General features: G+C 41.4%; 1 protein-coding gene across 1 annotated transcript; it reads left to right on the forward strand.

Moving 5' to 3' along the window:
* Positions 1 to 607: 607 nt before the first annotated feature.
* LOC121073182 (lipase member M-like) lies at positions 608 to 10,603 on the forward strand. Its single transcript, XM_040563920.1, has 9 exons — positions 608 to 748; positions 1,882 to 1,999; positions 2,745 to 2,943; positions 3,340 to 3,449; positions 4,208 to 4,344; positions 6,002 to 6,148; positions 7,008 to 7,079; positions 8,615 to 8,683; positions 9,924 to 10,603. The coding sequence occupies exons 1-9, from the start codon at positions 662 to 664 to the stop codon at positions 10,155 to 10,157; spliced, it is 1,173 nt and encodes a 390-aa protein (XP_040419854.1). The 5' UTR covers positions 608 to 661; the 3' UTR covers positions 10,158 to 10,603.
* The last annotated feature ends 1,759 nt before the right edge of the window (positions 10,604 to 12,362 follow it).

A 12,362-nucleotide genomic window follows, 5' to 3' on the forward strand; every position in this document is an offset into this window, starting at 1 on the left:
CTTTCTTTTCCTTTCTCCATCCTCATCCCACAGAGTGGACACATTTTGACCTTGAGGAGTTTTGTATAAATTATACTAGGCATCTAAAATAAGTACTTTATTCAGACTCCTAAATCCTTAATTAAATGTTAAATAATTTAACTTTCAATTGTCTTTGTTGGTTTTCTTTTTCAGTTAACTATCCAACAACTTGGTTTCTTCCACTTTGAAAACTTCCCTTTAACAATGATTTAGTTATGAGTTGCAGATAACTTTGGCATTCCCCAGAGTTAGCCAGAATTTTTCTAATTAACCTACAGAACAAATATGTGGCATTGTAATGCAAGTGATTTGCTTCTCATAAGAATGAGTGAAGTCCATTTCTCCAAAAGCTTTGCTCTTTTCCTTGGATTCACTTATGCTTTTCACCCTGATGGAGAGCAATGTCCTAGTTCTGTCCTTAGCAGAGAAACCAGACTGCTGCCAAATTCCCTCAGACATGTTTAAAGTCAGTTTTGTTCAGTTTAATTAACAAGTAGAGAGCACCAGCTCCATTCAGCTTTAGGCAGCACTGCTCTCACCAGAAAAGCACAAAACCTGCCTAGATGTCAAGTGCAGATCATGAATCCTGACAGATTAATATGCTGTTTTATCCAGAGAGAAGATATGGCTGGTTTTTGCTATGATGTATTTGTTTCAAGGAATTACTTGCTCAGAAGAATTCAAAAGAATGAGGAGAGCTGTGGATCCGGAAGCACTGATGAATATTGTAAGTTTCTCAGTGGATTTACCTGGGGACGAAAGGAATGCATGACTCATAGCAGAGGGATTTCTAGGTATTAGAAATAACAAGGTAGATAAGCTGCCTTCATTTAACCCATTCTCAGACTACTGTTTTCTATTCCCTTCTGTCTGTACGTGTAACAGCAGTTCTTATATTTGACAGAAATCAAGACCAACCCCTTTCCTTAGTACATCTGCAGAGCTAATTTTCTTTTTAGTGTCACTTACTAGTTTGGCACTATCCCTGTATCTGGAAGAATGAGTATCTGGAATGCCACTTTTTCATCAGCTCCAAATAACAGTGACTTATGTTTCCTCCTTTGAACTACCAGCATAGATTGGAAATGGCCAGCTTTTCAGAAGAACATCTCTCATGAAGCAAGCTTGTTTGGATCTTTAGTCACTTGCTAAAATCTTTTTTTTTTTTTTTTCTGTCCCATGTGAAAAAATTACATTGAATAATTCTCTGAATAAAGTTACAAAAAACAATACTTTTTTGTAAAATAAATAAATAAATAGAATAATAAATAAATAATGATCATTTCAGAGCTGACAATCAGCTGTGCTAGTGATATCCAGTGTGACTATGCAAGGGGCTGACCCTGTCTTTTCTGTAATGTAGTCATTTTTTACAGTGGTACTCATTGCACATGTGCCATCCATGAAAGGGCAGTTGTGAAGCTCACAGGATTTCTCTGAGGGTCGTTTAGGTGAACTGGTTTCACTTCATATTGCAGCAGATCAGGAGCTTGCACCCAGGCAGCTCCTCATCTCAGCTATGGGAAGTGTAAGCTCCTGCTGTCAGATTAAAGTAGTTCTCACATCACTGTAATGCAAGAGGTTGTGATTGTATGGCACACATATAACACAGTTTTTAGAAAAAGATTTTAACTGAATAGTTAGTTAATAGATCCTGGAGATCAGACAAAGAACAAAGGAAATTTGTGGTAGTTTCTGGGTTATATTCCAATCTGATATTGCTTTATTCAGATGCTTAAAAACATAGACTAAATCCCCAGATGTAGCTGCTCTCTAATATTTCTTCCTTACGAATGTCTTATGCAGGTAATGTATGATATGGACTTCTGCAATCAAATGCATTTGTTCTTTATTTTGTAGAATGAGATCATTACATACAAAGGGTACCCCAGTGAGGAATACAAAGTGATGACTGAAGATGGCTATATCATTACCATTAACAGAATCCCGTATGGTATACAGAATCAGAGAAATCCAGGTACAGTTCTTTGATATGAGACAAAAACAGCCTAGATAGGGTACGTTCTGAAAAGAGGTACCTTCCAGTTGTAAAATGTTTACCAGAGCTTGTATACACAAGTGAAATTTAAGTAGAGAATTCTGGCTGCCCTGAACAGCTTGCAAGATAAACAGGATTTATGTCAAGTACCCTTGTTTACAATAAAACACTGCTACAATATGAATTAAGTATAATAATATCTTCATAATATGAGTTGATGAGCAAAAGTTTAAAAAAAAAAAAAAAGAAAACAAAGAAAGAAAGAAAAAGAACAGCAATTAAAGTAGCGTAAAGGCTGCAACCTCCCAGTCAGACTGTTTTGCAAGAGCAGTTCCAGCCTCTGACTTTACTTTTGCTTACACCTGTTTAATTTCAGTCTGATTCATATTTTGGATACAGGAAACCACTGGAAAGGATCCCACACCTTCCTTTCTTATATCATTGTTGAGAATCTTAAGTTAATGAGGCTGAGCTATACAAACAATGACCAGAGGCTGCCAAGCCAGGGTTTGCTGATACCGGGCTTATCTTCCTACAGATCTTTACAAAACTTTACAAGTTCTCTCTTTACAGAAATGCATGCTTTGTTCCTATGATCAGATGTCTCCCTTTAAGTCAGTGTAGGCCCAAATCCCAGTACTGAATATGGGATTGTAATGTCCCTGAACTACCAGAAAATCAAGAAATTTTATAAAGGTTGTTTTGTTTCTGATTTTGTTTTCAGTTATGAAACCTGCTGTATTTCTCCAACACGGGCTATTGGGAGATGCCAGTAACTGGATCTCAAACCTGCCCAACAACAGCTTGGCCTTCATGCTAGCTGATGCTGGCTTTGATGTTTGGATGGGAAATAGCAGAGGGAATCGCTGGTCCAGAGAACATCAAAATTACTCCACTGATCAAGATGAGTTCTGGGCTTTCAGGTAGATCAAATGATTGAGATTGAAGAATTTTTTTCATGCTTTTATTTGAATGAACATTTTAAAATACCTTTTAATGGCAAATTGTGTAAAATGTGTGATTCTATGGAAAGATCCCTGCTAATATATCAGCACCTGTTCCTTGTGTGTAGACCTTTACAGCTCAACCTGATGCTTCTTGTAGTCAGAGTCCTCCTACTGATGTCAAGGGAGAAAATAGCCCAGAAAAGCTTGAATAGCATCTCCTATATCCAGTGCCCAAAATGCACAGATTCTAAAACAGCTGAATGATTCACACAACAGTTCATGCTGTTCGTTTGCTAACAAGTCTGTAATAAAAATGTAAATCTAGCGGGATTTTAATTTATGCACACCTCTCTTTTAATCTCCTGCCTGTAGTTTTGATGAGATGGCAAAGTTTGATCTTCCAGCAGCGATAAATTTTATTGTGAAGAAAACTGGACAGGAAAAGTTGTACTATATTGGCTATTCACAAGGCACCACCATCGGTAAGTTACACAGAGTGGACTGATGCTTCAGGAAAACACATGAATAAAACCTGATTTGAGACACTGAGATGCTGAATGTACCAGGGCTTTTCAACAGCTCATATCTTGCTGGTATGAAAAAAACAAACAAACAAACAAACAAAAACAAACCACACATGATAAGCTCTTTTCAGCATGTAGGCAGGCTTAATTTATTATGAAGATGATTAAACCTGAGGTGCCAAATGCACTGCAGCTGTTAAGTCCGTCCACTTCCATCCACTTCGAGTTATACCAGAAATTATTCTGGGCCCTGCGAATTGTTTTGTATTTTTTTTTCAAGATGCAAGGGTGTGCCCAACAGCAGCTGGTCAGCTAACAAAAATAAACAAATAGGAAGATGACAGCACAGAAAGAGAAGTTGGGCAGTTTGTGGCACAAAAGGAAATAAAAAAGGGGGATTGATTGAAGAAAAACATCTGCAACTCCCCAGTAGTATATGAAATGCATCTATGTACATCGAAGTGTGCATTTAAATGGGTTTAGAAGAAAGCTGGGAAGGCAAAATATAGAAATTAATATCTCTGAAGTGAGAAATAAGACTAAAAGCTGATAACACAAGGAGAAGAGGGATTTTGCACCAAACTAGGCCGAACCAGTCTCTGAGCAACTAACAATGTTTCTTTGTTGGTATGAAATTGCAGATCAGCTTACATAAATACTGAAAACAATCTAATGTACAAAGTGATTTTCTTATCACTTTATTTTCATTTTCTCAGCTTTCATTGCTTTTTCAACAATGCCAGAACTGGCTCAGAAAATCAAACTTTATTTTGCATTGGCACCTGTCACTACTATTAAGTATGCCAGAAGCGCAGCAGTAAAGCTCCTCTACCTTCCTGAAAAAATGCTCAGGGTATGTATTATCGTGGCTTCAAGTGTTGAACCAAGCAATTGTTCAGTCAGCTCTTAAGGTGTATATACAGAAATTATAGGGCTTTATGAAGCGTATTCATTTGCAGGTAGGTAGGTTTAACTTCTGACTGTAGTTCCTGTGGGACAATAGGTAAACCTTTTCTATAGGTGTGATTTATCCCATCTGGCAGCTAAGCACCACGCAGACCTTTGCTCACTCCCCCCACACAGTGGGATGGGGAAAGAATCAGGGAAAAAAAAAAAAAGGAAAAAAAAAAAAAAAGTAAAACTCACAGGTCAAGATAACAATGATTTAATAGGACATAAAAGGAAGGGAAAATAATAATTATTATGATGATAAAGGAATATACAAAGCAAGTGATGCACAATGTATTGCTCTCCACCTGCTGACCAACGCCCAGCCAGACCCCAAGCAGCAGCTCCCCCAAGCAACCTCCCCAATTTCCTTGTTTAGCAGGACACCATGTGATAAGGGAAATCCCTCTGGGTAGTCTGGCCTGGCTGTCCTGGTTCTGTCCCCTCCCAGCTCATGGTGCACCCCCAGCCTCCTCTCTGGCAGGGCAGCACCAGAAGCTGAAAAGTCCTTGGCTCTGTGTGAACACTGCTCTGCTACAACTAAGACATTGATGTGCTATCACCACTGTTTTCATTAAAAATGCAAAACACAGCATCATACAAGCCTCTATGTTACATCGGTTGTAACTGCCCTGCAGGGCAGGGAGATGGTGTGTGGTGTTGGATTGTTGCATGCTGAAACCAGTTCTGGTTCCACCACCCTGGCATTTGCTCAGTTTCATCAAAATTCATTCATCATTAATCTGGGTGATTCTTACTGTAACACAATTGATATGGCATATAGCAACCATAGAAGTAGTGCAACACAGGGGCAGGTCACCCAGAGAGGCACAAAGATGCAGATCTTTGAGGTTTCCAAAATTCTTCTAGACAAAGGCACAGCCAGTTTGGTCTTGTTCTGCTGGGAGGAGGTGGTTGGATGAGACTCCCAAAAGTTCCTTCCAAATGTTTTTTTGATGGCTCATAAGCCAGATTTGAATTTCCTCTAAACTATAGCTTCTTAAAGGTATGAGAGTGAGTGCAACGTGCACAGACAGTATCTGTCCTTTTTCTGGAAGGGACAGAAAGCTGGGTCCCAGAACAGCGTTGGACCTGCCCTGAAAATATACATTTACTCATCCCGTCAGTTGCCGTTAATTACAGCAATAAAAAAAATTTTCCTGGTCTCCAGTCCAGCAAACACTAAAATCAGAAATGAATGTACTCACTTGATCGCAGTGCTAGGAAAAACAGTGTTAAATCAATGTGGTTGATCATATATGCAAAGTTACTTATACATGTATGTATCTGCAAGCTTATAGCTAAAATACGATCGGAGTTAACATGTAACACATACACTCATTAAAATGATGTAACACAAATTGGGCAATGCCTGAGCAAGCTGATGCAATAGAAAACACCTAGGTTGTTTCTCATTTGTGGGAACGTCATCTGACAAATGAAGAAAAGGTAAGTGAGAACAACAGCATGTGCTGGGGAAGAGGAACAGGGCAAAAACACATTTTAAAAGCAATGTTGTACAATGTACATTCTTAAATGAATGCTACTTTTGTCTTTCACAGGGTTTGCTTGGCAAAAGAGAATTCCTTCCCCAGGCTGAATGTCTAAGAAGGCTGATAGTCCCTGTCTGCAGCCACCTTCCTTTCGCTAGGCTTTGTAGAAATATCTTCTTCAGCCTTGGTGGCTATAACATGAAAAACATCGACATGGTATGTGCCGCTCTTACCAGCTCTGTCAAGAATTTAAGCTGCTGCTCCCAAAACCTACCTTCATCCTATAGTATGAATCCTCAGGTTCTGTTAGTCCACATCACACTGCAGGGAACAGCCCCCAGTACCAGCCAGCAATATCTGCTGGTTGCCCCATCACTGGCAGGGCATCACTGCCTTGCTCCTCAGAAGAGCTCTTGGCATCATCCCTTCAAAGCAGAGCTGCTCCACCGCAACCCTGCAGTCTGCTCTCTGCCAGAACTCAGCTAGGGCCCTGTCTCCTGGTTCATACTGTGACTGCTGGTCTCATCAGAGGTCCTCAGCATGCTGTCACTCCATGCTATGTCCAGCTGCAGGCCAGGCCACCTGAGCTTCAAAGTTTTGCTCCAGTGTTTTCAAAAATATGCCTTACAGTGTTCTCTGACAAAGGACCACACAGCAACTTGCTAAGAAACCCCTGCAGGACCAGGGTGTGTTTTGTTTCAAATACACACACATTCTTCAGACAGTTACAGTTCCTTTTGCTCTTCTGTCTGACAGCGGTGCTGCTTCACATAGGACCTGCTTGCAGACTCCCGAATAAATCAAGGCTTGGGATCTAGGCTGCTGACTTTCCATTCTACCCTCTCTGTCTGTTAGATTCATTCAGATACTCACTTTCCTGGAAAATGATCTGGCTGGGGGCTGTTCTTTTACTGTTGCTCCAAACCTGATACACCTGGATGAACTCTCAGGGGAGTCTCTGATCATGCCACTTGATTTCTCTTGGTTTTATGGATACATGACACTGCTGTGGCTTCTTTTGATGCACAGACAGGTAAAAGGGAGGAAGAGAACACCACTGTTTATTTTCTTTCAGAACCGGATCAATGTGTATATTGCACAAACCCCTGCTGGAACATCTGTGCAAAATATAGTCCACTGGAGCCAGGTACTAGTGAGCTTCTGGAACACAAAATAGGTACTCACCTCTGGCTGTACCATAGGGAATGGAGGGAGCTGATAATGTTGCTGTGAAGCCAATGCAGATTGCTTGGATATAGAGCAACCTGTGCTTTACAATTGAAATTTTGTTTCAGTACACTGTTTCCCATTGATCTACCTTTCTTTTGCCAGCAGGATAGAAATAGCCTGTGTGATACAGGTACACCTGAAGCCAACAATGAGACACTGCATTTGTTTAAATACATGTATGCTGGAAGTTGTGCATGCAGATAAATATAGCGTTCTTTTTATTGTGTATCCAGAGCCCGATATAAACGTCTACAGTCCGGTGCAGAACTTGCCTTAAGAAATGACCATTACTTTTCCAATGGGGGATCAAGAAATGAGCAAAGATGTATGGCACTTTGTAGAATATAAAATTTGACTAATAAGGCCCTTGTATTTTCATCTCTTGCAAAAGCAAAGTGCTCAGTTTGTGGGCAACAATAGAACTATAAATAATAAATCCTTCATCCAGTAGACTCGCTGTAACACTTACAAAACACTGTGCTCTGTCACAGGACTTCCTCAGCAGCACTGCTGCTGGAAGCTGCCTTTCTCTCTTTGGGCTTGTCACACAAGCTGCTGTAGGCAAGACAGGTTTCCTGGCAGCACTGCAGGCTCGGCAGCACAGCTGGAAACATTTGCAAGCAGGGTGAGCTTGCAGGAGGGCTCATGCACTTTTCAACACAGCAAACATGTGGACATGTTTGAGTTACAGCTGCACAAGCATTTACTCAAAATCAAACAAGACTTTTGGCTGTGAATTTACATGAGATATTAGATTTGATTAAGTTGCTTTCATAACCACGGCCTAACCTGTAAAGAAAAAGAGTTGCAAAGGCACAGTGGGGGGTCCGCAAATTGACTCGGGTTTAATTCAGCATCTAGCCACAGGCTGGCAGGCACAGACGTGCAGGAGAAATGCTCCTAAGCTTTTTCTGTAATTGCTGTTATTACTGTTACAGGAGTTAACAGACACCTTGCCCTCAGTATTAAGATCCCATTGATGGGGTCTCTCACAACACATGCTGTAGGCAAAGCCAAGGAGCAGGAAGGAAGATCTAGAAATGGTGACTTCCGTATTTAGACAAGATAAGCAAAAGAAAACATAAGAAGGAGCCACTCACAGAGCTGAGTGATGGCAACATGACTGTCAGAAGGGAACACAGCAGCAGCGTGGAGGGAAAATAGCTGGAGGCAATTGCTACTTGCAGGCTTACAAACTAGAACAAATCGTCCGTGAAAGCGACCCTAGGTCTTTCTACAGGAGCAGTGAGCCTTTTGATGCTGACAAAAACATTTGACTCCTTTTCACTGCTTGAGACTTTTAACTAACTTACCACTGGCTCTTTCTAACCTCTTAAAGAGAAAAGCTTCAGTTGAGGTTTTGGGTTGGAGTCAGACACTTAGCAGGGAAAGATCCCATCACCTTCTTGAATGATGGATTTGTAATTACCCTTCTCTGGTTCATCCCATTAGGAAGCCCATTTGGGGAAGTTCCAAGCTTATGACTGGGGCAGTTCAAAGAAGAACATCGAGAACCAGCAGGTACCTTTTGGTGAAACAATATTGTCACCCTTGAACAACACAAAAGCACAGAGGAAGAGAACAATGATGTAGTAGGAGACACGTTTCTGAATACATTTAGATGGATTTAGCCACCACCATCTGTATTATGACTTTCCAGTTTGGAAGTTAACAGAGAAAAAATGCAAGCTGTAATGGTAATAATATTTAAAAAAAAAAAAGAGAGAGAGAGAGAGAGAGGAAGACCAAGCCTTGTCAATGAAACGGTCAATAGTAACAGAAAAGAAGGGCAGGAAATATGTAAAATTAATTTTGAAAAAGAGTATATCTAGTGGATCAGGCCAAAGAGGAATCTTGCCTACTAGAGTGACTGACACAGTTGCCAATATATAAACTCAGGGAAACAATACTATGAAAAGTGGAACTGGAGAGCACTAATGTGTCTAATAGCTACTCCTAGATTCTGGCAGCCAGAGACAAAAGGACTTTGACCTTAAGCAGGCCCTGAGCATCCTCTCCTCCATCCAAGACTCTAATCCCATCCTTGACTCTCCTACCCTTTTAGGTCTCCACAACAGCCTATCATTAGCAGTTACATGTTTTAATGATGGCTTGCATGAAAGGCAACTTCCTTTGGTTTGTCTTGAATTTGCTTACCCCTGGAAAGTCACTGGATGCCTTCTAGGTTTTGTGTTTTGAGAAATAATGGGGTAATTACTTCCTGTGCTCTTTCTTCATACTGTTCATGATTGTATAAGCCTGCCTCTTGTCCCTGTGCTGGCCTCTGTTTTCCAGACTGAGGAATCCTCAGCTACTTCCTCTCTCCTCCTACAGAAATCACTTCATGCTCCTTTTCATACTTGTCACACGTTGTCTTTTCTAACTAGACCACGTATGTCTTCTGGAGCTGACTGGTACTCCAAAACAAGTATGCAAGATGAGGACCAAGACGGAGGTTTACCCAGAGGCATCCTGACATCCTCTGTCTTTGTTCTTGGCTTCTGCCCTATGAATTCCTAGCTGAGAGAGCAACGATCCAACAGTAACTCTTTGTCAGTTCAGGAGGTGCTTTTCCTTTGGCCGTACTCTCAGCTGCATCACGCCTGTGAACACAGACAGAAAAGGCAAGCGAGGGCATTTCCCTCCAGTTTGTTTTAGGCACCTCTGCTTTGAACAGTGACCTAAAATAAAGCGAGATACATGTTTAAAGTTTGCTGTGCTTTACTGGATATTCATTCCAGCCCTGCTTCATGTTTTCCAGGCTACTCCTCCTCTCTACAATGTAGAAGAAATGACTGTACCCACTGCAGTATGGACTGGGGGTCGAGACTTGCTTGCAGATCCCAAGGACGCTGCCATTTTACTGTCTCATATTAAGAGGCTTATCTATCACAAGAAGATTCCTGAATGGGCACATCTGGATTTCATCTGGGGATTGGATGCACCTTTGTGTATGTACAACGAAATTATTGATCTGATGCAGAAATATCCTTAACTCACAAGCAGTAGCCATACCTGGCTCATTCCCCAGTGCCTTTGCTGGGTACAGAGAAAGCATTCTTTTGCATCATATAGCTTCTGCTGGAGTCAGAGAGAGGATTTCTCCTGGCTAATGCTATTTTCACACTATGTGTCACTACAGTGCCTTTTGGATCTTGATGGTGCACTTCATACTTTGTGGCAACCTTGTGATCAGTAATCACTTTTTAGTTGATAAAGCCTAGATTCTGCAATACATTGTACTTTCCTAACAGGAACCAGGGCTTTCTTGCAGCCTGATGTCTTCTTTAGACTTTAACAGTAATGAAAGCACTGAGTTTCTCTGGATGTGGTCAATTATGTCAAAAAGTTTTCCATTGATCACATAATTTCTCAGTTTATTGGACTGGAAGTTCCTGAAAAGCTAGTGTAAACTGAGACTAACTCTAGCAGCCGTGGCATTTATATTTTATTATTTGATAAGATCACCAGAAAATAAAAAATGAGTTCACACAAAATACTCACTCCTGAAAACAAAAGTTGGTATGTCTTCATTTGAAAGAGCTGCACACTTTTTTTCAAAAGGAAGAACAAGGCACACAAGGAGGGACAGCAGAAAACAGCAGTTATCTGTCAGAAAGCAGAAAGCCAGTCTCGTGGTTCAAGAATGCACCTGTAAGGTAGGAAACTTGTGTTCAAGGTAGCCCCCGAGACAAAGAATTCTTGTCAGACTTGATCTCTGCTAACAACACTTTCAGGATCTGTGTACCTGAACTCTCCAGGGTGGGAGGCAGGAATTCACTTCATCTTGGCAACAACAGCACTCCAATTCCACTTTGAACCCAGCAGGAACTTCACATCTTTTGCTAATTTGCATGGAAGCTGCTAACTACTACAGGGTTGAGCTGCTTGAACCTTTATCACAGCTCTGAGAAGCCTCTCTGGGGAGTAAACACTCAAACAAAGGGCACCCAAGCATCTCTAGAAAAAAAATGTTATCTTCATCCCATGGGTATTTAGATCACTTTTCCCATTAGAAGAAGGACTGCTTTAAAACAGTGCTGAAGAAATGTCATCCTATTCCATTTCCTGGGGAAAACCTGCCTCTACAAACCTCGTTGCAGTGACATAGTTATTGCACAGAGGCACTCACCTGAAGGGTAGCCTCCATGGCTATTAGGTTACAGCATTGTGGCTCACCGTGCCTCCACAAGGAAATGCCATTAGCTTCACCACAAAAAGAAACACAGTGCATTTTAGGGGGCCTTTTTTCAGAGTGAGACCCTCATTCTCCACTTGAATCAAGTGTCAATGTGGGTGAAGCCTGGGATGCTAAACAGGGCAGGTACAGCTGTCACACTAAGACAGTTCACAGGTCATACAATATTACTCTGTGAAATGGTTCATTAGCCAAACAAATTAACCACAACCAATGCCACTTCTATCCCTTTCCCTTCCAACACAACCACAGGCCTGTTTCATCTTTTGAGCCCACTGCTGAAGCCCATCCCATTTCCTTGGGGTCAAGGGCTCCACAAATGTAAATAAAGCTTGACCCAAAGAAAACAGCTTCCCTCCAGGAAGGGACATCCCTTCCACCCAATATAATTTCCTGGGGACAAAGCATTCCAGAGAGTAAGCCCATCAACTGACTTACTGCTTGTGAGGGAAATGCGTGAGGACTTGAGGCCTAGTTTATGAGTTTCTGGTACTTAGGATTGGAAGTGCAATAGCAGTATGTTTGAAAGCAGCCAGAGCATCCTTCAAATTCACCTGGGAAAGAGATCACAGCTGCACCTATTTGCTACTTGGGAGACCACATAAGAGTCAGGGTGTTGAATTTTCTGGCATAGAAAACCAATAAAATCAGGCTGGACAAGGAGCATTGGAAACATCATGGGGACTGTTGATCCCAGCTTGGGGACATGTTTCATCATGTCTCAGAGCCCATCTGAGTGATAAATTTATGCTCTGCTGAAAGTTTTTGTCATGCAGGACATCAAAGCTGCTGAGTTACAGTGTTTTTCACTGAGAAATCGCTTTTTCCATCATCCCACAGAATGCTCTTGTTGTGGTTTAGCGCCGGCAGGCGGCTCAGCACCACCCAGCCACTCGCTCAGTTGCCCCAGGTGGGATGGGGAGGGAATCAGAGAGGTAAAAGTGAGAGAGAGAATTCCTGGGTTGAGATAAGGACAGTTCCTAGGTAAAGCAAAAGCTGCAT

Source organism: Cygnus olor, chromosome 7, assembly GCF_009769625.2.
Source record: "Cygnus olor isolate bCygOlo1 chromosome 7, bCygOlo1.pri.v2, whole genome shotgun sequence".
In the NCBI taxonomy this organism is placed as follows: Eukaryota; Metazoa; Chordata; class Aves; order Anseriformes; family Anatidae; genus Cygnus; species Cygnus olor.

What these genes read in the sequence shown, in the direction of transcription:
- LOC121073182 (XM_040563920.1), top strand. Translation starts at nt 662, where the DNA reads ATGATGTATTTGTTTCAAGGAATTACTTGCTCAGAAGAATTCAAAAGA. An exon ending in ATATAGTCCACTGGAGCCAG is followed by an intron (nt 7,080 to 8,614) that starts GTACTAGTGAGC and finishes TCATCCCATTAG; the next exon opens with GAAGCCCATTTGGGGAAGTT. An exon ending in AGAACATCGAGAACCAGCAG is followed by an intron (nt 8,684 to 9,923) that starts GTACCTTTTGGT and finishes CATGTTTTCCAG; the next exon opens with GCTACTCCTCCTCTCTACAA.